We start from the raw sequence: 21,118 nt of genomic DNA on the forward strand, positions 1-21,118 counted from the left end.
TACCCATGAGACAGGGGTAACCCTAGCAGAGTGTCACAGCTCAGGGGGGAGACCAGAACCCTGGGAACCTGAGACCGAAGTGCCAGCGGTAGGAGTGACCGCCACTTCGGTGGAATAGAGGGAGACAACCCCGCTAAGTGTAATGGTGGGAGACGTGGAGGACTTGCTGCCGGGTCCTGAATTGGCAGACCTCAATGTCTCCAGGGATAATTTTGGTACCGCCTAAAGTCGGGACCCAAACCGATCCTGCGCCTGGGAAAATGTGTTAATAATAGATGGTGAATCACAACAACCTGGGGCAGAGTCAGTGGTTCCCCATTTTGTGGTTCATGAAGATATGTTGTATCAGGTAAACCAACTACGGGGTGAGCCTATTGAACAGTTGGTGGTCCCCAAGGCTTATCGCAAGCTTGTGTTAGATCTAGCCCACCAACACGTTCTCGGGGGTCACCTAGGGCTGCAGAAAACTCAGGATCGTATTCTACAGAGGTTTTACTGGCACAGCATATTCAAAGAAGTGGAAGAGTTTTGTAAGTCTTGCCCGACCTGCCAGATAACTAGCCCCCAGCCACATTTCCGTAGTCCCCTAGTACCTCTCCCGATTATCGAAGTACCGTTTGACTGAATAGCTATGGACCTCATAGGCCCAGTACCGAAGTCCGCTAGCGGGCATCAACACATCTTAGTCATTCTAGACTACGCCACTCGGTACCCGGAGGCGGTGCCACTGTGAGATACCTCGGCCAAACTCATAGCTAAGGAGTAAATGGAGAGGTTTTCCCGAGTAGGACTACCTAAAGAGGTTCTGACCGACCAAGGGACCCCTTTTATGTCCAAGGTGATGAGGGAACTCTGTAAGTTGCTGCACATAAAACAACTACGGATGTCCGTTTACCTTCCGCAAAAGGACGGTCTGGTAGAAAGGTTTAACCAAATATGGTGAAAATGGTAGTGTCTAAAGATGGGAAGGACTGGGACCTCCTTCTGCCCTATCTCATGTTTGCAATGCGAGAGGTACCCCAGGCCTCTACTGGGTTCTCGCCCTTCGAACTGCTATATGGCAGACACCCTCACAGTCTCTTGGACGTGGCCAAAGAGGCGTGGGAACAACAACCCACTCCACATAAAAGTGTCATTGAGTACGTTACCCAGATGCAAGATCGGATAGTTTTGCCTCTTGTTAGGGACAGTGTTGCCTCTTGTTAGGGAACATATGGAGGCAGCTCAGCAAGCCCAGAGTCGGGTCTATAATCGGCAGGCTCGTGTCCGGATATTTAACCCGGGTGATCTGGTTTTAGTTCTGGTGCCGACCGTGGACAGTAAGTTCCTGGCTAGGTGGCAGGGGCCCTACGAGGTACTCGAGAAAATTGGAGATGTAAACTACAAGGTACACCAGCCAGGGTGGCGAAAGCCGGAGCAGGTTTACCCAGTGAAATTACTCAAACCGTGGAAAGATAGGGAAACCTGTACAGAAGACAGCCCGTGGCCGGGTTTTCTAGGAGAAGAGGTACCGACCCCTCTGTCTGATGCAAGAGAGGCAGCTGCCACAGTAAAAATTGCTGACAGCCTCTCCACTAAACAGACCCAGGAGGCCAGGGAGTTCGTTAGTCGGAACACGGATGTATTCTCGCACTTCCATAATCTAGCATGACATTGTCACTGAGCCTCAGGCAAAAGTCTGATTAAAACCATACCGGGTACCTGAGGCTTGGCGACAAGCCATATCGAAGGAGGTGCAGCTAATGTTGCTAGACGTCATTGAGGAGTCAAAAAGTGAGTGGGCCAGTCCTATAGTATTGATAACCAAGCCGGACAGGACGTTGCGGTTTTGTAACGACGTTCGAAAACTTAACGAGGTTTCCAAATTTGATGCGTATCCCATGCCCCGGGTGGATAAGCTCATCGAGAGGTTAGGACAAGACCTGTATTTTTTTGTTTTGGATCTCACAAAAGGCTACTGGCAGGTGCCCTTAACCGAGGCTGCCAAAGAGAAAACTGCCTTCATCACACCTGAAGGGCCATATTAATATAAGGTCTTACCCTTTGGTCTGCATGGCACCCCGCCACTTTTCAGCGACTAATGGACATTGTGCTTCGTCCACATCGTCGGCACGCTTCAGCTTACCTGGATGATATTGACATCCACAGTACCGACTGGAAAGTCACCTACCCAAAGTGCAGGCTGTAGTGGACTCCCTTCAGAAAACTGGCCTAACCGCTAACCCCAAAAAAATGTGTGATACGGTTAGAAGAGACTAAGTACCTGGGGTATGTCATTGGGCACTGAGTCATCAAGTGAACAAAATAGAGGCAATACGGAATTGGCCCGACCTGTCACCACTAGGCAAATAAAGTAATTTCTAGAAATGGTGGGCTATTACATGAGGTTTGTTCCCCACTTTGCTACTCTAGCAGCGCCCTTGACAGGACTCTTGAAGGAACACAAGTCAGTGATGGTTCGTTGGGATGAGCGGGTGGAAGAGGCTTTTTCCACTTTGAAGTCGGCCCTGTGCGAGTAGCCAGTTTTGGTGACACCCGACTTCAATAGGGAGTTCGTAGTACAGACCGATGCCTCCGAAGTAGGCCTCGGTGCTGTACTGTCTCAGGAAGTCAACAGGGAGGAGCATCCCGTTGTCTTCCTCAGCCGTAAGCTTACCCCAGCCGAGACCCAGTATAGTATAGTGGAGAGAGTGCGCCTGGCTATCAAGTGGGCACTAGAATCTCTCCGCTATTATTTATTGGGGAGAAAATTCCGCCTGGTGACCGACCAGTCCCCTCTCAAGTGGATGAGCCAGGCCAAGGACAGAAATGCCCGGGTGACCCGATGGTTTCTCTCCCTACAAAACTAAGTTTTCGGTGGAACACAGGGCAGGTTGGTTACAGGGAAATGCGAATGCCCTGTCCCGGGTACACTGTCTGGAGTGTGTTCACCCCCTGAGGGTTGAACAAAGGGGTGAATGTGACACAGTGAGAGATTTGGTCTGGGAAAACAGGTATTTTCCTCCCAGCATGTGCTGCTGGGCTGATTTACAGCCAGGTGAGGTCAAATACCGGACTGGATTTTGGCAGCACCTGGCTGTCCTTAAATAGGCAGCTGGGCTCAGAAGCCAGCGCTCTTTGAGGCAGAATTGCCGCATGGTGTGATAGGGAGAGCATGCCAACGCCTACTGAGCTGTGATAGGCAGAGCATGGACACGCCTCCTGAGCTGTGATAGGGAGAGCATGGGCACGCCTCCTGAGCTGTGATAGGGAGAGCATGGACATGCTTCCTGAGCTGTGATAGGGAGAGCATGGACACGCTTCCTGAGCTGTGATAGGGAGAGCATGGACATGCTTCCTAAGCTGTGATAGGGAGAGCATGGGCACGCCTCCTGAGCTGTGATAAGGAGAGCATGGACATCCTTCCTGAGCTGTGATAGGGAGAGCATGGACACGCCTCCTGAGCTGTGATAGGGAGAACATGGACACACCTCCTGAGCCTCTGCCAGCCTGATATAAATCATATAAATCTAGCAGGGCAATGAATGTGGAGATCTCTGGATCCATGCGAGGTACGGAGCTGGTTCTAGCTTTGTTTTTCATTTTTACATTATTCATGGGATAAACCCTTTAAGAGAAGGGAATCTCCTTGATGCCTGATGTGTATGGCGACAGATGCTGCTTCAGGTTCCAGAGAGAAGTAGTGGTGGCAATCCCCTAAATCCATTAAACTGTGTATTAGGGGATGTGGTTCGTATACGTATGAAATCCCCCTATTGACTCTACAAATTGTCGTTTGTTACACACATCATTGGTTAAATGCGGCTAAATTCATGACTTCAGAGATGGAACTAAGGCTTCATTCACATCACCATTCAGGCTGTCTGTTCTCCTGCTCCATTATAAGACCAGAAGAATGGAAAGGACGGATCTGGCACATAACTGAGCCGAACGGAGCCTAAGGACCCCAAAAACTAAAATGGGGTCCGTTTGAGCGGAAACCTAACGGACCCCATTTTAGTTTATGGGGTCCTTAGGCTCCGTTCGGCTCAGTTATGTGCCAGATCCGTCCTTTCCATTCTTCTGGTCCTATAAAGGAGCAGGAGAACAGAAAGGCTGAACGCTGATGTGAACGAAGCCTAATCTGTTCTGAAATATATGAAGGATAAATCGGCCTTTTAGAACGCTAGAAACAGCAGAAAAGTGTGGTATGAAATATGAAAAACCTTATGACAAATGCAAATATGATGACAGATTTGTAACAACGATCTGGTCGCCTGCTTCGCTTTTTCCCTCTTCTTTCGGCAGATGGGTGGGGCTGATGTCCTAATTATACTGCACGTATGGTTCCTTTAGTATAATAGAAATATATGATTTTCTAAACTGTCCGTGATTTTTGATAACTTTGCTCAGAACAAATAAACCTGATAGTCGTTAACCCTCCCCATTGTCCATCTCTCCTCCTGTCCGTCTATTGCTGCTTCTCTTTATCATCCCCGTCACTTCTACCAATTACTGACCAAATCTAATTCACCATCTTCATCCCTACAAACCTCACTGCAGCTCGGCTCCTCCAGACATTTACTAACAACCCCATTATAACTTCTGCCCCTGAGCTCCTCTACTTTACCCCTTCACATCCTCCCCTCCGGGGCTTCACCTGGGCTTATCCCATCCTCTGGAAGTCTCTACCACAATCTACTCATCCATCAGAAACCTCCCCTCTTCAGATAGACCACCTGTAACCGACCCCTCGTGTTTCTATTCCTCAGACTTCACATTGTACAATACTTCTTAAAGGGTTTGTACCATCACTACAACTTTCCCCTATTCATAGATTAGAAAATAAGTGTCTGATCAGTGGTGATCCGACTGCTGGGGCTCCTGCTCATCACAAGAATGGAGGCCCGTGTCCCCTTGTTTGAAATACAGAGGTGGACACGCAGTAATGATAATCATAAAGAAGACATTTTTCTGGACTTCCTATATGTTACTTCATTAATAAAGACATGTACAGTCCATATATCTCCAGCCTAAAATGGCCGAGAAGAGAAAATATGAAATAATATTCCTCCGAGCCTTATAGTAAAACAACATGTGGACATCACTGATCCAACTCACTGGACGAGGAACTCAGGAACGATCAGCCGGGATCTACTCCATATACATCTCCTCCATCGGAGGAGGGAGAAGGTTTCCTGTAAACTCAGCCTGCAATGTATAAGGGCAGAAGAAAACCCAGGATTTATGAAAGGCTCTTACCAGTCACTGACACTGATGTGGGGTTCTCCAGGCCACTCGTCCTTCCACTTCCATCACTTTCCTGCAAGGATCACACATGAAGGACACGAGAAAATTGTGATGACCTAACTGTATTTATAGCATTTCTATATTTATACATTGTCCCCCCTTAGACGCCCGTGGCCCCAGAACTGAACTGCACATTGTAGATGAGGCTGCACTAATGATTAGTAAAGCAGTAACCTTTACACGAGGCGATTCTTGTGTAGATTATCCTTAAATTGAGTGAATCGGCAAGATTATCGAGCAGTGTGAAATCAATGAAGGACAACCGACGGTCGGAAGATTTCACGGTTGGATTGTTTGTGTTGACACAAAACTCATCATTGGACGTTAGTGATTTCATGTAAACAGGAATCGTTCACTGCACGATCACGGTCACATTTGTGTAAATGTACAAACGGTGGAATATGCGATCGGAATTACGATTTTCTGAATGATAATCGGCGCGTCTAAAGGGTCACTGTGGAAACGTTCACTACACCAAGAAACGACTCGCTCAATCGTAGTGGTCATCGCCTCATGTAAAGCTGCCCTAAGATTATGTCCATAACACCTGAGTCAATGACTCTTGATGTACATAACTCCTACTTACCTCCTCCTTGCTGCTCCAGTCCTCCACGCCGCCTCCATCTCCTGGTCCCTGCATGGACATGGTCACACACTCTGCTCCAGCCAATGGCTTCATCAGTGACATGCTGCTTGTGACCACATCCCTGCTGAAGCCAGTTGTTGGCTGGAGCAGAGTATGTGACCATGTACACAGCCAGCTGAGGACCGGAAGGTGGAGACATTAGGGGCAGCATAGAGGACCGGAGAGCAGGGAGCAGGTCAGTATACTACTGTTTGAGGGCCATGCTGCAGGAACTTGTTAAAAAAATCTTTTTTACCAGGAAATCCCTTTAACCCCCTATTACACTGCACAATATTCAGCCAATTACTGGGAACAGGTGTCCACAGGAACGATCATTCCCGATATCTGACCCGTATAATTGTGTCACTGATATAATCACTAATTTGTCGGCTGATGTATATATTTTATCAGGATGAAAGCCGTACAATTCTCGTCAGCACATCTCACCGTGTGATCAGGAATGTGCTGCCGATAATCAATAGAACTGAATGAGGGAGGATGCAAACCATCTCCAATAGACTGAAATACAGCAATGTGACAGTGAGGCCCTCAGACCAAAAGAGGAGGTTGTGCCCCCTGACAGAGTGTCCACCACTGCTGGAGAAGAGGAGGAGAAAGCTCCATTACATCAACCTATAGAGGATCTACAGGAAACTCAGCTTCACCTACCTGATGATCCAGTGGGACATTCTGCTTCTCCCCTGGACAATCTTGGGAATGTAGAGGACTGGGACATCTCTCTGATGGATTTTTCTGACTGGCTCCATCTATAGGAATATACACAAAGACTGAATACATTGTCTATATGTGATGATCAGATGAGGGGTGAGTCTAGGTGACCCCCAAACCTGGACTCTCCTCTATGAGGAAGGTCTCCTCTTACCCAGTGATGTGAGAGGCTGGTGATTATCCATCATGACGTCCCGATGATCCAGTGGGACATTCTGCTTCTCCTCTGGACAGTCCTGGGGACATAGAGGACTAGGACATCTCTCTGGTGGATTTCTCTGACTGGATCCATCTATAGGAATATACACAGTGACTGAATACATTGTCTATATGTGATGATCAGATGAGGGGCGAGTCTGGGTGACCCCCAAACCTGGACTCTCCTCTATCAGGAAGGTCTCCTCTTACCCAGTGATGTGAGGGACTGGAGATTCTCCATCATGATGTCCTTGTACAGATCCTTGTGTCCTTCTAAATACTCCCACTCTTCCATGGAGAAATAGACAACGACATCCTGACACCTTACAGGAACCTGACAACACAATGATACAGTCATTACCAGACACCTCCCTTGGCGTTATTGTATAATGTCCCAGCAGCGCTCACCTCTCCGCTCAGCAGGTCAGTGATCCTGTTGGTAAGTTCTAGGATCTTCTGCTCATTTATCAGTGAATGAGGTGGAGGCTCGGTGATGGGGCTCTGGGTCCTGCTCCATGCTCCTAACACACGAGGTGTCACACACTCATCAGACGACTTCTTCACTACTGTGTAATCCTGTGTATGAGGAGACGCTGATCACTACAGAGATTCTAAGAAGCCTCCACCTTTCCAGACATTTACCTGGTTTATTACTAGAGATAAGAGTGACGTCATGTGAGACTCTCACCTCTCCAGTTATCAAGGAGATGATCTCTAGGGCGAGGTCTAATATCTCTGCAGCCATGTGGCTTCTGTCCTTCTCCATCCTTGTTGGGTCATTGATGGAAAGGACCATATGAAGACTTTATCTGTGAGAATCCTGTACGTAAGGCCGATGCCCTCTACCCCTCAGCGCCTGTAAAATTTATTAATTCATATCCCAGGCCTGAAAGAAAAACACTCACAGGGTTTATAGTGTAAGCGCGTTTACTTTTTCTTTTTATAGAGGTGTTTCCATCTGGGACATTTATGGGACATCAATAGGTTATGACATATTTATTGTGCCCATTTTTCCTTCAGATATGATTTCCATCCATGCTCTGTAGTGATGTTGCTTTACGACATATATGATATGTAGAGATTTGTTGTTTACATTTTGAATCGTCTTGTCGTCCTAATGACACTTTTCTTGTGTTTTTTAGACTAAATGAGGTGGGGTTCCTATTGGGGCGCTGAAATTGGGTAAGAAATCCCCAATCTTTATCCCTAGACTAGAATTTTTTCTCCTTTCCCTTTCTCTTCTTTCCTTTCTTCCTTTTTGTGGGCTCTCCCCACCCCCCATGTTCCCCCTTTCTCTTCACCCTTCTAACAATTTGCTCACCTCCTCTCTTTTCTCCCTTTATATTATTCCTTCTCTCTTCCCTTTTCTCCTTCCCTCTCTCTTCTGTTTTCCCTCCTTTTTCTACCTTTCTTCTCACTTCTCTCTCCTTGTTTTATTCATATATATATATATATATTTGTATTCTTATTTTCTCCTAGTTTGACCCACTTGGTTCTTTCTTTCCATTCATTTTCACCTCCGTTTGTCTCTTTCCTTTTCACCGCAGTTCTCCGTCTGCCTTCTTTATTTTCCGTCTTGCTCACCCCCCTTCGGCACACAAATATGGTGAAAACAGAGAGAAAACAACCAAATGTGTCTCGTTCCTCTCTGAAGAGCATAAACCAAGTAAGGACCCGGGGCGGGCGAGTCTCAGGAACCCCAGCAGTCAGGGTCAGAGCACCTGCTTTACTCCGAAGGAGCCATCTTCTCAGCACCAGTGCAGGCGCTGTGCCCTTACTAGCCTCCTGGTTGACATGACCTCCTGTAGACTTGGATCTCCAGATGTTGCTGTAGGTGGCCACTCTGCAGCCCCTCACACTTTCAGGTCGCCGTTTGCTGGCTGGAGCTGCGTTCTTGGATAAAGCTCTTCCATCAGTCACAGGAATATGGAGACACAAAGAGACAGAACCTTGTGCAGCCGGCCGTATGTACTCCGAATGCTCACAGGATGGACATCTACTATAAAACAGGTAGTAAAATGGTGGAAATCATCTCCGGATGGAGCTCCCGACCAGCCTCGCCTCCCAAGGCTTCTTCAGGGGTTCCTATTCCTAACTCTAGTTTACATTTTTAACTCTATAAGCATCATACGGGTGCATTCACACAGCGCACTAGCTGACCTCTATTACCAGAGTAGGGACTCTATTCTATTTAGGCAGCGGGCACACATCAGACACAAGCAATGCCCACACGTAGCGATGCTGTACCTTCTCCCACCGCGCTGGTCTGGGCTTCTTCTTCTGGAGCCTCCACACCATTCTCCATTCAGTGGTTTGCCCACATACATATCGTACCCTCCTGTACCAGGCATGCTTCCACCCTCAGAGGCTGTAAGCCCCATAGCTGCCGGGTGCCTGCTGTTTTACACTGTAGACGCCCGTAACCATTGTCTGTGATCGAGAATAACAGCGATCATGGACCTTTAACCCCTCAGATGCTGTGGTCAATTGTGTGCGACCATGGCATCTAAGCGGTGAAATCCTGAGAGCCCAAGCAGCTCATCCACGCTGAGACCACGGGAGCCGTTCGTTCGCTGCGGTAGCTCCGAGGCCTTCCACAGTGATGTTCCTGCAGAGCCCTGCCGGTGACATCTGCTCGGCCAGCAGGCGGTTGGTCTCTCTGATGGTTCACGAGTTCGGCCATGGCTGTGCTTTGTAGCTTCGATGCCACAGTGAGCCGGGACCTTCACCACGTATGTGCCTCACTGCAATCGCTTGCTCCAAGCCACCATATGTGGTAGGCATGTGCTGAGGTCGGCAGGTGGTAGCAATGCAACGAGACAGGGACACAGCAGGTTAAAGTGCAAAAACAGGAGTTATTCACACTGTCAAATAAAACACAAACAGAAATACAGTAAAACCCCTCGGCCGTCCGGCCAATAATACGGAGCAATCCCTCGCCATACGGGGCCCGGCTGCCGTGACATCGCTCCACAAAACCAGGTGGCACACGGTTACATTGGATGGTACAGCATCAGTCCCCCGGATAGTGCGCCCCTCCGATTCTGTCCCCCCGGATAGTGCGCCCCTCCGATTCTGTCCCCCCGGATAGTGAGCCCCTCCGATTCTGTCCCCCCGGATTGTGCGCCCCTCCGATTCTGTCCCCCCGGATAGTGCGCCCCTCCGATTCTGTCCTCCCGGATAGTGCGCCCCTCCGATTCTGTCCCCCCGGATAGTGCGCCCCTCCGATTCTGTCCCCCCGGATAGTGCGCCCCTCCGATTCTGTCCCGCACATACTGCGCCCCTCCGATTCTGTCCCGCACATACTGCGCCCCTCCGATTCTGTCCCGCACATACTGCGCCCCTCCGATTCTGTCCCGCACATACTGCGCCCCTCCGATTCTGTCCCCCCGGATAGTGCGCCCCTCCGATTCTGTCCCGCCGGATAGTGCGCCCCTCCGATTCTGTCCCGCACATACTGCGCCCCTCCGATTCTGTCCCCCCGGATAGTGCGCCCCTCCGGTTCTGTCCCGCACATACTGCGTCCCTCCGATTCTGTCCCGCACATACTGCGCCCCTCCGGTTCTGTCCCCCAGATACTGCGCCCCTCCGATTCTGTCCCCCAGATACTGCGCCCCTCCGATTCTGTCCCCCAGATACTGCGCCCCTCCGATTCTGTCCCCCAGATACTGCGCCCCTCCGATTCTGTCCCGCACATACTGCGCCCCTCCGATTCTGTCCCACACATACTGCGCCCCCCCGATTCTGTCCCGCACATACTGCGCCCCTCCGATTCTGTCCCACACATACTGCGCCCCTCCGATTCTACAGAGGCCCGCTCCATACATCCCCTCACAGGTATGTCATAATGCGTGAAGGGGTTAATATTAGACACTTTCAGAGTTACCCTTTATGTTTTGATTATGTTTCTGATGCTGATCATTCACTTTGATCCCCCCGCTTCTCTGAGCCCCTCCTGACCATCTGCATTTGGCGGTGGTCGTGTAGAAGGACTTCTCCTGTGTCACGTCTCCGCAGCTTTCCTCAGTCCTCAGTATTGTGGCCGCTTCCTGCACTTTTCCTGTCTCTCCTCTCCTGCAGCACAGCTACTGGAGGTCCATTCTGTGGCATTGCTTGGGCCCCTCACCATGTCCTCCTGCCCCTGAGCCGCCCCTCGCTCACAGATCCCCTCTCCTGCTCCTCTCCTCCACTACTGGCAGCTTCCACATCCACACAGCTAGGAGCTCCAGTCAGTGCTCATCCTGCAGCATGATGGGGCTTGTAGTCACACGTGCAGGACACAGGACAGGCTCTCCGGTCACTTACCCTGCACTCCAGGATCCTCTCTACTTCACACACCTCATCCTGCTCTAATCTAAACACACTGGTCATGTGACCCTGGGAGGTGTGATGTCACTGGAAGGGGCGGGACCTCCTGCTCTAAACACACTGATCATGTGACCCTGGGAGGTGTGATGTCACTGGAAGGGGCGGGACCTCCTGCTCATGTGACCCTGGCAGGTGTGATGTCACTGGAAGGGGCGGGACCTCCTGCTCATGTGACCCTGGGAGGTGTGATGTCGTCATACTGCAGGGATCTGCGACCTTCGGGCCGGAAGCAGTTGTAGAGGACGTGATGGCGCCGGGCAGCGTGGAGAAGAGCGCGGGCGGCCGGGGCTGGGTGCGCGGCACCTACCGCTTCATGACGGACAGGAACGACTTCCGCCGGTGAGCAGCAGCAGCGGGTGGTGGTGTGGGGGGCGGGGCCGGGGGTCGCCGCGCGGGGGCTGACGTGTCTCCTCTCCGCAGGAACCTCCTGGTGAACCTCGGCCTGTTCGCTGCCGGGGTCTGGGCGGCCAGGAACATGTTCGACATCGACCTGATGGCTCCGCAGCCGGGGCTGTGAGGAGGAGGAGGCTGCCGGTAAGTGTCCGCCATCCCTTGTCTCTGCTCCTCACTCTTCAGGCTATGCTTGCTGTCAGTGAATAGGGCAGCGTGGGGGTCCCTGTTAATAAAGGAATCGTCACCTACCTGCTCATTCCCTGTTTACTCGCTGCAGCCGATCATTGGCTTCACCGATCCCTTTGCTCACATTGTTTAAGCCAGTGATCGGCTGCAGCAATTAAAAGATGGGCGCACGGTGCAGCTTGGCCTTTCCAGTGCAGAGGCAGTCGTTCCTCTCGATTTTGAAGGACCTGTGCTCAAGTGTGATGATGTCACCACGCGATCAAGCTGGGAGGAGTTCTTCTTCAACTTTTTGCTGATGATTTTATCCTCGGCATCTGATCGGTGGGGGTCCGACACCCGGGGGCCCCGCCAGTCAGCTGTTTGAGAAGGCAGCGGCGCTGGCAGTAACTGCCCCTTTAAGTGTTCTCCAGTTATTAAATGCACAGTGCATTGCAGAATTACTTAGATTAATTGTATTCCTATAAATGTCTTAAAGGGGTTATACAACCCCTATAATGACCCCTCCCCCAATGCCTGGGCACCTCATATAGGTTATACTTACCCCTAGGGTTGTTGCGGCGCCCAGGAATAATAGCAAGTGCAGGGACATCCCAGGGCGCCGCTCTATGCAGCCTGCTAACTTAACAAAGTCCGAACCCATGAAAGGTCGTCTTTAACTTTGAATACAGGAGGCAGGTGCCGGCAGCAGAATCACATTGCCGGCACCCTGACGGAGAGCTGCGATCAGCGGCAGTTAACCCCTCAGGTGCGGCACCTGAGGGGTTAACTGCTGCTGTTCTGCTGCCAGTACCCGCCTCCTGTATTAAGGGTTAATTATCATTGGTGGCAGTGGCCACAGGGTCCCCTCCCCTCCTCCTCATTGGTGGTGCATTTTGCAGTTTCTGATCGGAGCCCCAGCAGTCTTATCCCGGGGTGCCGATTGGTTACCATGGCAGCCAGGACTCTACTGAAGCCCTGGCTGCCATGGTAACCTCCCTGCTGCTGTGTGCACTATGCCCAGGGCAGCAGGGAGAGTGTGAGATCCTATTCACCCTCATAGAGCTGTATCAGGGTGAATAGGACAAGGGATTAAAAGATCCCAGGTTCTATCTCCTAAGGGGGGAAATGGTTATTAAATAAAAAGTATAAATCACCCCCTTTCCCAATTTCATATATAAACATATCACATATCGCCACGTCAGAAAATCGACACGTTGAACGCCGAAACAGAAAAAATAAATAAAAACTGCGCAAGTCGCCGTTTTTTAAAATGCGGAATGCACGTGGCTTTTTTTTTTTTTTTTTTTGTTCCGCGTGGTTTCGAGTATCGCAATACTTTTTTATGGTATCGAAATCGAATCAAAAATTTGGTATCGCAACAACTCGACTTGCCCCGCTTCCAGGCACCCTCGTCGCTCCTGATCCTTGCATGAAAACATCCGGCGACATGGTGGGGACAGCCAGTAGCAGGCCGTGACGGGAAGAGCCTCCCTAGTGTCACTCGCCATGCTAGGAACGCTCGTCCCCGTCGTGGCCTGCTTTTGGCTGCCCCCCCCCCCTCGACGGATGTTTTGATCCACGTGTCGAGGAGATGCCGTGGCAGCCACATGGGAATCGGGAGTGCCACATGTGCCCAGAAGCGGGGTAAGTATAACCTGTATGAGGTGCCCGGGTCATAACCCCTTTACCTTCTGAGTAGCCTGATTACTTACAGGTTGGTGAGGGCAAGCCCGACGTCTCCTCTGCTTTACTGGAGTGAACGTGTTACTAGATTATTGGCCATTTATGAAGATGGACTGTGACAAAATGGAGGAGTCGGTCAGAACTGTGGCCTCCGACCACAACCAGTGCCTTTGGCAAAGCGACCTAAATACCCGTGGATAAAGGGCCACAAAGCTTCCACTGGAGGTCAGATTTAGAAATATTGACCATCCGCTGTGACCTGTGCGGGCTCTGCCCACCTCATGGTCTTCTCCTCTACCCGTTTGAGGTGGCCACCACCAGGTTGGAGCTGTGCAGAGACGAGTGTCTGATGGAACTCTGTTATTTTATTTTGCAGTTAATTGTTCCCCTTCATCTACACGGACACCTCATCGCCTGGTCCATCCTGGGCACAGCCCCCGCACTACGTAGACCCCTGCCGCCGGAGGATCGCTGATGACTTTGGACGTGGAATCGGCCGTGTGTGGACTGTGTCTTGTTCTATAAAGGGGCGGCTGTGCTGGCCACGTAGAGGGAATACACTCAGCCGTTTCTTGTGTCTTTTATTTCATACAGATGCAGTACTTCAGGATATGGGTTTGCCGCTGGTTTCACCCTGTACATTGCAAAGCGTGAAATCTAGCGGGAATATCCATGTTTGGGACTTGCTGCTTAGCTCCACTGAATGGACACCAGCCGTGGCTCCAAGCGTCGGGCACATTGTACCAAGAACATTTTAAAAAGCCTCTGCCAGCATGATCAACCCTATTAAACCAGGCCTGGTAGGGTTGATCATGCTGAGTAAAACAATAAATTTCTTTTGTTATCTTAAACAGCTGCTGTAAAATGTGTCCTTTTTATGCAGATGAGGCAGTCAGAGCACCAAGGGGCGGGCCTAGCACTTGGAGCACTGCTGCTCTCCTCAGTGCTCAATGCATTACCAAGGGGCGGGCCTAGCACTTGGAGCACTGCTGCTCTCCTCAGTGCTCAATGCAGTCGCCCTCCTTTTTAGTTGACAAGGCTTGAGAGGATAGTCCTTGTCTTCTCACGCGCTGGCGGAGAAAGCTCTGAATTTATGACGAGACTCCTGCCTTGTCATGAATTCTGTACCTTACTGGCGGTCCCTGTGCCTGGAGTAGTTTTCAATCCACTTTTTCACTTGTTTCCAGGCATAAAAGATAGAAATGTGTGGGCCCAATGCCCGGCCACTATCGCTCCCTCAGTGCAGTTTTAAAAGTCGCAAAATAGGGACTTTTTTTTTACACCAGAATCTGGGTTAGCGCCCATCATAAGTGACCCTCAGCATGTTCCGCTAGGAATACACGGTTCTGCTGATGCTCTAGGCTTAGATATTCTTGGTGGCAGCGGTGCCTCTGCAGTCCAGGGACAAGAGAATACTTACCGTGCAATCCTCCCTGAAGCTGCCCTCCGGCACCTATGGGTGGACTGATACTGCGGAGGTAAGTGATCTCGTGTGCAGCTCGTAATAGAATTAGGTTTAAAACTTCACACAACAATATGTGCCAGAAATGCATCAAACGTTGGCACGTTCCTTGAATCTGTGACTCTCTGGAACGTCGATTCAGAGAGTGGTGGGGGACAGCAGGGCAACCCTTAGAGACAGCAGGGACAGTGCCCAGGTGTCCCTGCCTTCTAGATCGCTGTATACACAGCGCTCAACGCTATGCGCTTCCTGTCCCGGCCGGTGGTCATGTGACCGCCGGGGCCAGAGAGTGCAGGAGCTGTCCGGTCTTCTACAGACTCGATCAGCCCTGCACTGAGGCTGTACGGCCTCTCTGGGGGGTGCATTTCACCTGCTACTATGTCAGCCCCAGTTACATACAGTCCCATGTAAATAACCTCTGGCACTCCAGCTGTGTTACAACTATGACTCTCCATTCATTTCTATTGAATTCTGAGAACAGCCAATCAAGTGTACATCCTAGGAGTCATAGTTGTACCACAGGTGGAGTTCTAGAGGTTATTTACATGGGACTGTATGTTAGAGAAGACTGGAGGGAGGGATGCTATTTACATGGGACTGTATGTTAGAAGACTGGAGGGAGGGATGTTATTTACATGGGACTGTATGTTAGAAGACTGGAGGGAGGGATGTTATTTACATGGGACTGTATGTTAGAAGACTGGAGGGAGGGATGTTATTTACATGGGACTGTATGTTAGAAGACTGGAGGGAGGGATGTTATTTACATGGGACTGTATGTTAGAAGACTGGAGGGAGGGATGTTATTTACATGGGACTGTATGTTAGAGGAGACTGGAGGGAGTGATATTTACATGGGACTGTATGTTAGAAGACTGGAGGGAGGGATGTTATTTACATGGGACTGTATGTTAGAGAATACTGGAGGGAGGGATGTTATTTACATGGGACTGTATGTTAGAGGAGACTGGAGGGAGGGAGTGATATTTACATGGGACTGTATGTTAGAGAAGACGAGGGAGGGAGTGATGTTATTTACATGGGACTGTATGTTAGAGAAGACTGGAGGGAGGGATGTTATTTACATGGGACTGTATGTGAGAGAAGACTGGAGGAATGTTATTTACATGGGACTGTATGTTAGAGGAGACTGGAGGGAGGGATGCAGAGCATTACATGTCAGTGTTAGGTTCACACTAAGCTTTTCAGAGGACGTTTTGAGGCAGATTTTTGTGCAGGTTTTTTTTTTTTTTTTTTTTTTTTAAGTCAGAAATGGATTCCATAGAGATCTGAAATATAAAGGAAGGACTTCTACTTCTCCTTCCTGCAGAAAAATCTGCTTCAAAACTTCCTCTGAAAACCTACCCTACTTGTACAGGATTAGATTGTCAGCTCCTGTGTCTACGTGCAGACCTGGTTGCAGATATAATAGGAAATCATCATCCGCGGTCAGTACGATATTGAGCTCCAGTCTGAACGCGTCCAGCGGTGAAGGAGGCGCGCAGCGGGCGGCGTGTAGACTGGTGGAGCCTCTGGCCGGCAGTGATGGAGAAATGCGTCTCATTGCCGGTTAGGACTGAGCTCCAGGATCTTCTCCGGCCTGCTCTGTGGTGACTACTAGGAGGGACCCGTACCTGCAGGAGCGGTGACAGAAGTCACATGACTGGAAGGGGAGGGGCTTACACCGAACTGGTGGAAAAGAAGTGTAAAGTGTTGTGGACATTTTATTATGCAGACATTTTATCTTAGGATGTGTGTGTTTTATAGATAGTCATCTGTCTCCCTGTGTTGGATTTAGCCGAGGAACGCTCTAGCAGAGGGCACTTGGGTTGAATCGGGACCAGCGGTAAAACCGTCAGTATGAAAACCTTCTCACGGGCTTGGAGACGTGTTCTCAGTGTGTAGGGGGGCGTTTGTGAGCACTAAGTGCAATGCGCTGGGGTTCTTCCCTTCAAATGTCTACACACATTAGAGAAGTGAAGTCTGCATAACGAGAGATACATATTATACCTCTGCTGCGGCTTCGCTATCCCTTTCTGAATACATAACTGCCTTGTCGGTATACTCGTACCGTATACTGACAATAGCCGTAGCAATGTCCCACAGATGGTCTCAAACCTATAAGAACCAGTAGAATGATCTTTACTAGATACTGGTCACTCTGAGCAGTATTGAATGGGATCCATGCTGACAGTGATGGGGGATGGGCGGCCACCTGGCTGGTCAGACAATGGACATGACTCATCCTTCCTTATACAGGGATGGGGCGTGTGCATTGTCTGTCCGGCCATGTTGAGGCCCTTCCCTGTCCTTTGACAAGTATCACTTCCTGTATGTCATCACTTCCTGTGTCATCACTTCCTGTATGTCATCACTTCCTGTATTCTTATGGGCCCGCCCCTTTTTTTTTTACACCTTTTGTGATTAAATAAAAGAAACAGGCTGGGCAGGAGGAGGAGGAGTGCTAGAGGGAATAGAGATTTACCTATTTCTTTACACAAAGTTTGATGTGAGCGAATTACAACTATTAATATTTCTACAACAAAAGGAAGAAAATTTTGTGGAAAAAAAAAAAGGGAAACTAAGGGGTATCCTCCTGTGAGGGAGATGGGGTCATCGGGGGCAGTCTGAAAGATGGCGGCCTGGCAGACTTGTCTTAACTCCCTTATTGTAGTGCACACCAGATTACTATGAGGCGGGGGATCATCTACCTCAGGGGAGTGTTTCTCGGGGACACTTATTGTAGTGCACACCAGATTACTACGAGGAGGAGGGGGATCATCTACCTCAGGGGAGTGTTTCTGGGGGACACTCATTGTAGTGCACACCAGATTACTACGAGGAGGAGGTGGATCATCTACCTCAGGGGAGTGTTTCTCGGGGACACTTATTGTAGTGCACACCAGATTACTACGAGGAGGAGGGGGATCATCTACCTCAGGGGAGTGTTTCTCGGGGACACTTATTGTAGTGCACACCAAATTACTACGAGGAGGAGGGGGGTCATCTACCTCAGGGGAGTGTTTCTGGGGGACACATTATAGCATACCTCCCAACTTTAGAAAAGAAGAAAACTATGTGTGGTGTGAAGCGCGCCGTGTCACATGCCCCCACATAGTAATTATTCCCCTTTCTACCACCACACAATAGTTATGCCCAGATATGTGTGTAACTATAATCTCCCAGCAGACTTTATATGTGTACGTATAGATATCGGTAGTGTGTGGTTGTATGGTGTATGTGCTATATGTGCTGGGGTCTCTGTATGGACTAATCGTCTGGTACTGGCTGTGAGCTGGTTAGTGTAGACTGGTGGGATCTGGATATACATATAGTGCATACACATTACTGCCCACATTTGCTTGGTCTCCAGGGAAGGAGGCGGCTGTGTGTGTCCTCTGTGCAATGTGTAGTTGTATCTTCATGTCACCTCTATGTTATCACATACCTCCTCCCAACTTTTGAAAAGAAGAAAGAGGGACACTGTGCAGCGTGGTACATTTTTTCTGCACCACGACTCTAACTCCGCCCAAAACATAACTAAACACCGAATTCCACCCAGTCCCCTAAATACCCCCACATAGTAATTATTCCCCCTTTATGCCACCACACAGTATTTATGTGAGCATTGTGCCCCCTTCATAGATTAGGGCAAGATATGTGCCTCCTCATAATAACAATGCCCAGATATGTGCCCCCCTCACAGTAGTTATGCCCAGATATGTGCCCCCTCACAGAAAGCGGAAAATAAACTCCACATACTCACCTCCTACAGCAGCAGGATCCACATCAGCTGCTCTGGTCTGTGGAAGAGGAGCCCAGCTGACTGCCGGCCAGCCCCGCCCCCTACACAGACCTGAAGTGTGGAGCACCGGCAGGGGGAGAGGAATGATGAAGCAGGGAACCGACCTCTCTGCTTCGTCATTACAGGCAGCTGTCTCTGCTTCCTATGGAAGAGAGCGGGACATACCTCCCCCGTACCGGCTCGCGGGACAGCCACTGAAATCCAAGACTGTTGGGAGGTATGTTATCATGTTACATATAAGTATCTGCGAGGGTTGTGTTCCTCCAGGGGTGTATGAAGGACTGGAGGGTGTATATAACACATGGAGTAAGCGGAAAATACCTTTGTTTACTAAAAACCTCTGGCAGCGATGACGTGCCCTACCCGCTGACGTCATGTCTGTGAAGTGCGGGGTTATAAGGCGATTGGAGCATAGAAGAAGAATGGCGCAGGAATGGACAGGGAGACACAGCCTGGTGCAAAACAAAGTCATTTTAATTTTCTCATAAAGAGGTTCAAGCTTGACGGTTACACTCTTAAAGGCACAGTTCTTCTTGGTTACACTCTTAAAGAGATTGTCTCAACTCAACAAATGGCCCTTATACTGCTTAAAACTAATACAAGTGACTTACTAATGTAATGCATTTGCCCAAATGGCCTCTTTGTCAGTGTTTATTCTATTTTTCCACCCCATTATACATTCTCATACTGAAGATTAAACCGAAGCATGCTGCAGTTTGCTTTCCGTCATGACCCACAATGCAAGTCAATGGGGACGGATCCGTTTTCTCTGACACAATAGTTTTTGCTTAACCCTAGTGTAAAAGTAGCCTAAAAGCCTAAAGTAGCCTAAATGATGCAGTTGCCATGACTTGCGACTTTTTTAGACCACATGTCCTCTCAACTCCAGAACCTAGGGTGGTTGAAGAGATGACCCTAGGTGAAGACAAGCTCTCCCAACACTTCCTGTGTCTTTGTCTTGCAGAGACTTGGTTTACCGTGAAGGCCGTCCTGGACTCAGCAGAAAAGTTTCTATATCAGGCCTTGGTGAACCGACAGTGTACAGCAATTGTGTGCCTGGAGAGGACATCTATCAATGGGATGGTGTTTCTGAAATCCATACATTACATTATCATGCGATGGAGCTTCCAGTTTTCATTCAGTGTTCCTCGTGTATGTTCCAATCCTATCCTACCTTGACTGCTTTGGCTTTGTTCGTACAGACCTGTTCTAGATTAGGTCAATGCAGATTCTGCGTTGGGGTTCTGATTGTCAATCTCGTCTGGCATCAAGTCAGCCTGCCTGAGCTCCACCAGTTCCTCAGAATCTTCAAGGTCTACCTCCTATATATGCCAGTTAGTTCGAATGCACACGACCGTGTTCCGCAGCCGAGAGCGGTCTGTGGTATGCCGGGCTGGATTCCTGTTCAGAGCAGGAGCGCACGAAGTCATTGGTTGCTATGACGCCGTGCGCTTCATGCCACCGCTGCACTACAGTAATACACTATATGAGTGTATCACTGTAGTGCAGCGGCGGCATCATAGCAACCAATGACGCAGTGCGCTCCTGCTCTGAACAGGAATCCAGCCCGGCATACCACGGACCTCTCTCGGCCGCGTGCATTCGGCCTTATGTGGATGTCTTCAATAAAAGGGAACCTGAGACTCTGCCATCACATGATTCCTACGATTGTCCCATCGACCTGATCCCAGGAACTACTGCACCACGTGGTCATGTATACCCAATATCTATGCCTGAAACACAATCCAGGTCAGATTATGTTAAAAATGTTACAAGATGCTCACCTGCAGCTTCTTCTTGAAGGTCTTCTCCAGGGCAGAAAGTAATCATTCTATTAGTGACAGAGAATTGCTTGCAATAAATATGGCCCTTGAAGTAGTCAACTGCTAGAAGGTGATTGTCATCGTGTTATTATTTACACTGACCACAGGAACTTAACTTACCTACAAGAATCAACTCAACGACTCAACCCTCGCCAAAGCTTAGTGGCCATTGTTCTTTGCACGCTTCAGTATCATTCTACACTTCTGGCCAGCTGACAATACCACCAAAGCGGATGCCCACTTCCAATCTATAGATCTTACTGATTCAACAGAGGAGCACCAGCACATCATCGATCTTGCCCGCATCAGCCCCTTCAGTCCAGCTCAGCTAGAAGACATCCCGTCTGGTAAGATGTTTGTCCCCATGCCCAAGGAGAAGCAGGTTCTGGTCTGCAGGAATCACTCCAAAGTCGCCTGTCATTCTGGTCTCCCACAAAACAGCAAATCTCATTACTACATATTACTGGTGGCCTACAATTTTTAGTGATGTTTTTCAAACTTTGTTGATACCTTCTCTACCTGTACCCAGAAAAAAAGTTTACAAAACAAACACCTGCTGGTCTCTTACACCCATTGCC

The 21,118-nt window shown here is 49.5% G+C and overlaps 3 protein-coding genes across 3 annotated transcripts in view; 2 read left to right on the forward strand and 1 right to left on the reverse strand.

Moving 5' to 3' along the window:
* The window catches only part of LOC120996578, a 625,207-nt gene that overhangs the window by 551,888 nt on the left and 52,201 nt on the right, over positions 1-21,118 (reverse strand). The window lies entirely within an intron of this gene.
* LOC120996580 (zinc finger protein interacting with ribonucleoprotein K-like) overlaps positions 1-21,118 on the forward strand; it is a 655,167-nt gene that overhangs the window by 432,385 nt on the left and 201,664 nt on the right. The window lies entirely within an intron of this gene.
* Positions 11,405-14,008, forward strand: TOMM6 (translocase of outer mitochondrial membrane 6). Its single transcript, XM_040426626.1, has 3 exons — positions 11,405-11,548; positions 11,630-11,743; positions 13,827-14,008. The coding sequence occupies exons 1-2, from the start codon at positions 11,457-11,459 to the stop codon at positions 11,724-11,726; spliced, it is 189 nt and encodes a 62-aa protein (XP_040282560.1). The 5' UTR covers positions 11,405-11,456; the 3' UTR covers positions 11,727-11,743; positions 13,827-14,008.

The sequence above is a fragment of the Bufo bufo genome, chromosome 3 (assembly GCF_905171765.1).
Source record: "Bufo bufo chromosome 3, aBufBuf1.1, whole genome shotgun sequence".
In the NCBI taxonomy this organism is placed as follows: domain Eukaryota; kingdom Metazoa; phylum Chordata; class Amphibia; order Anura; family Bufonidae; genus Bufo; species Bufo bufo.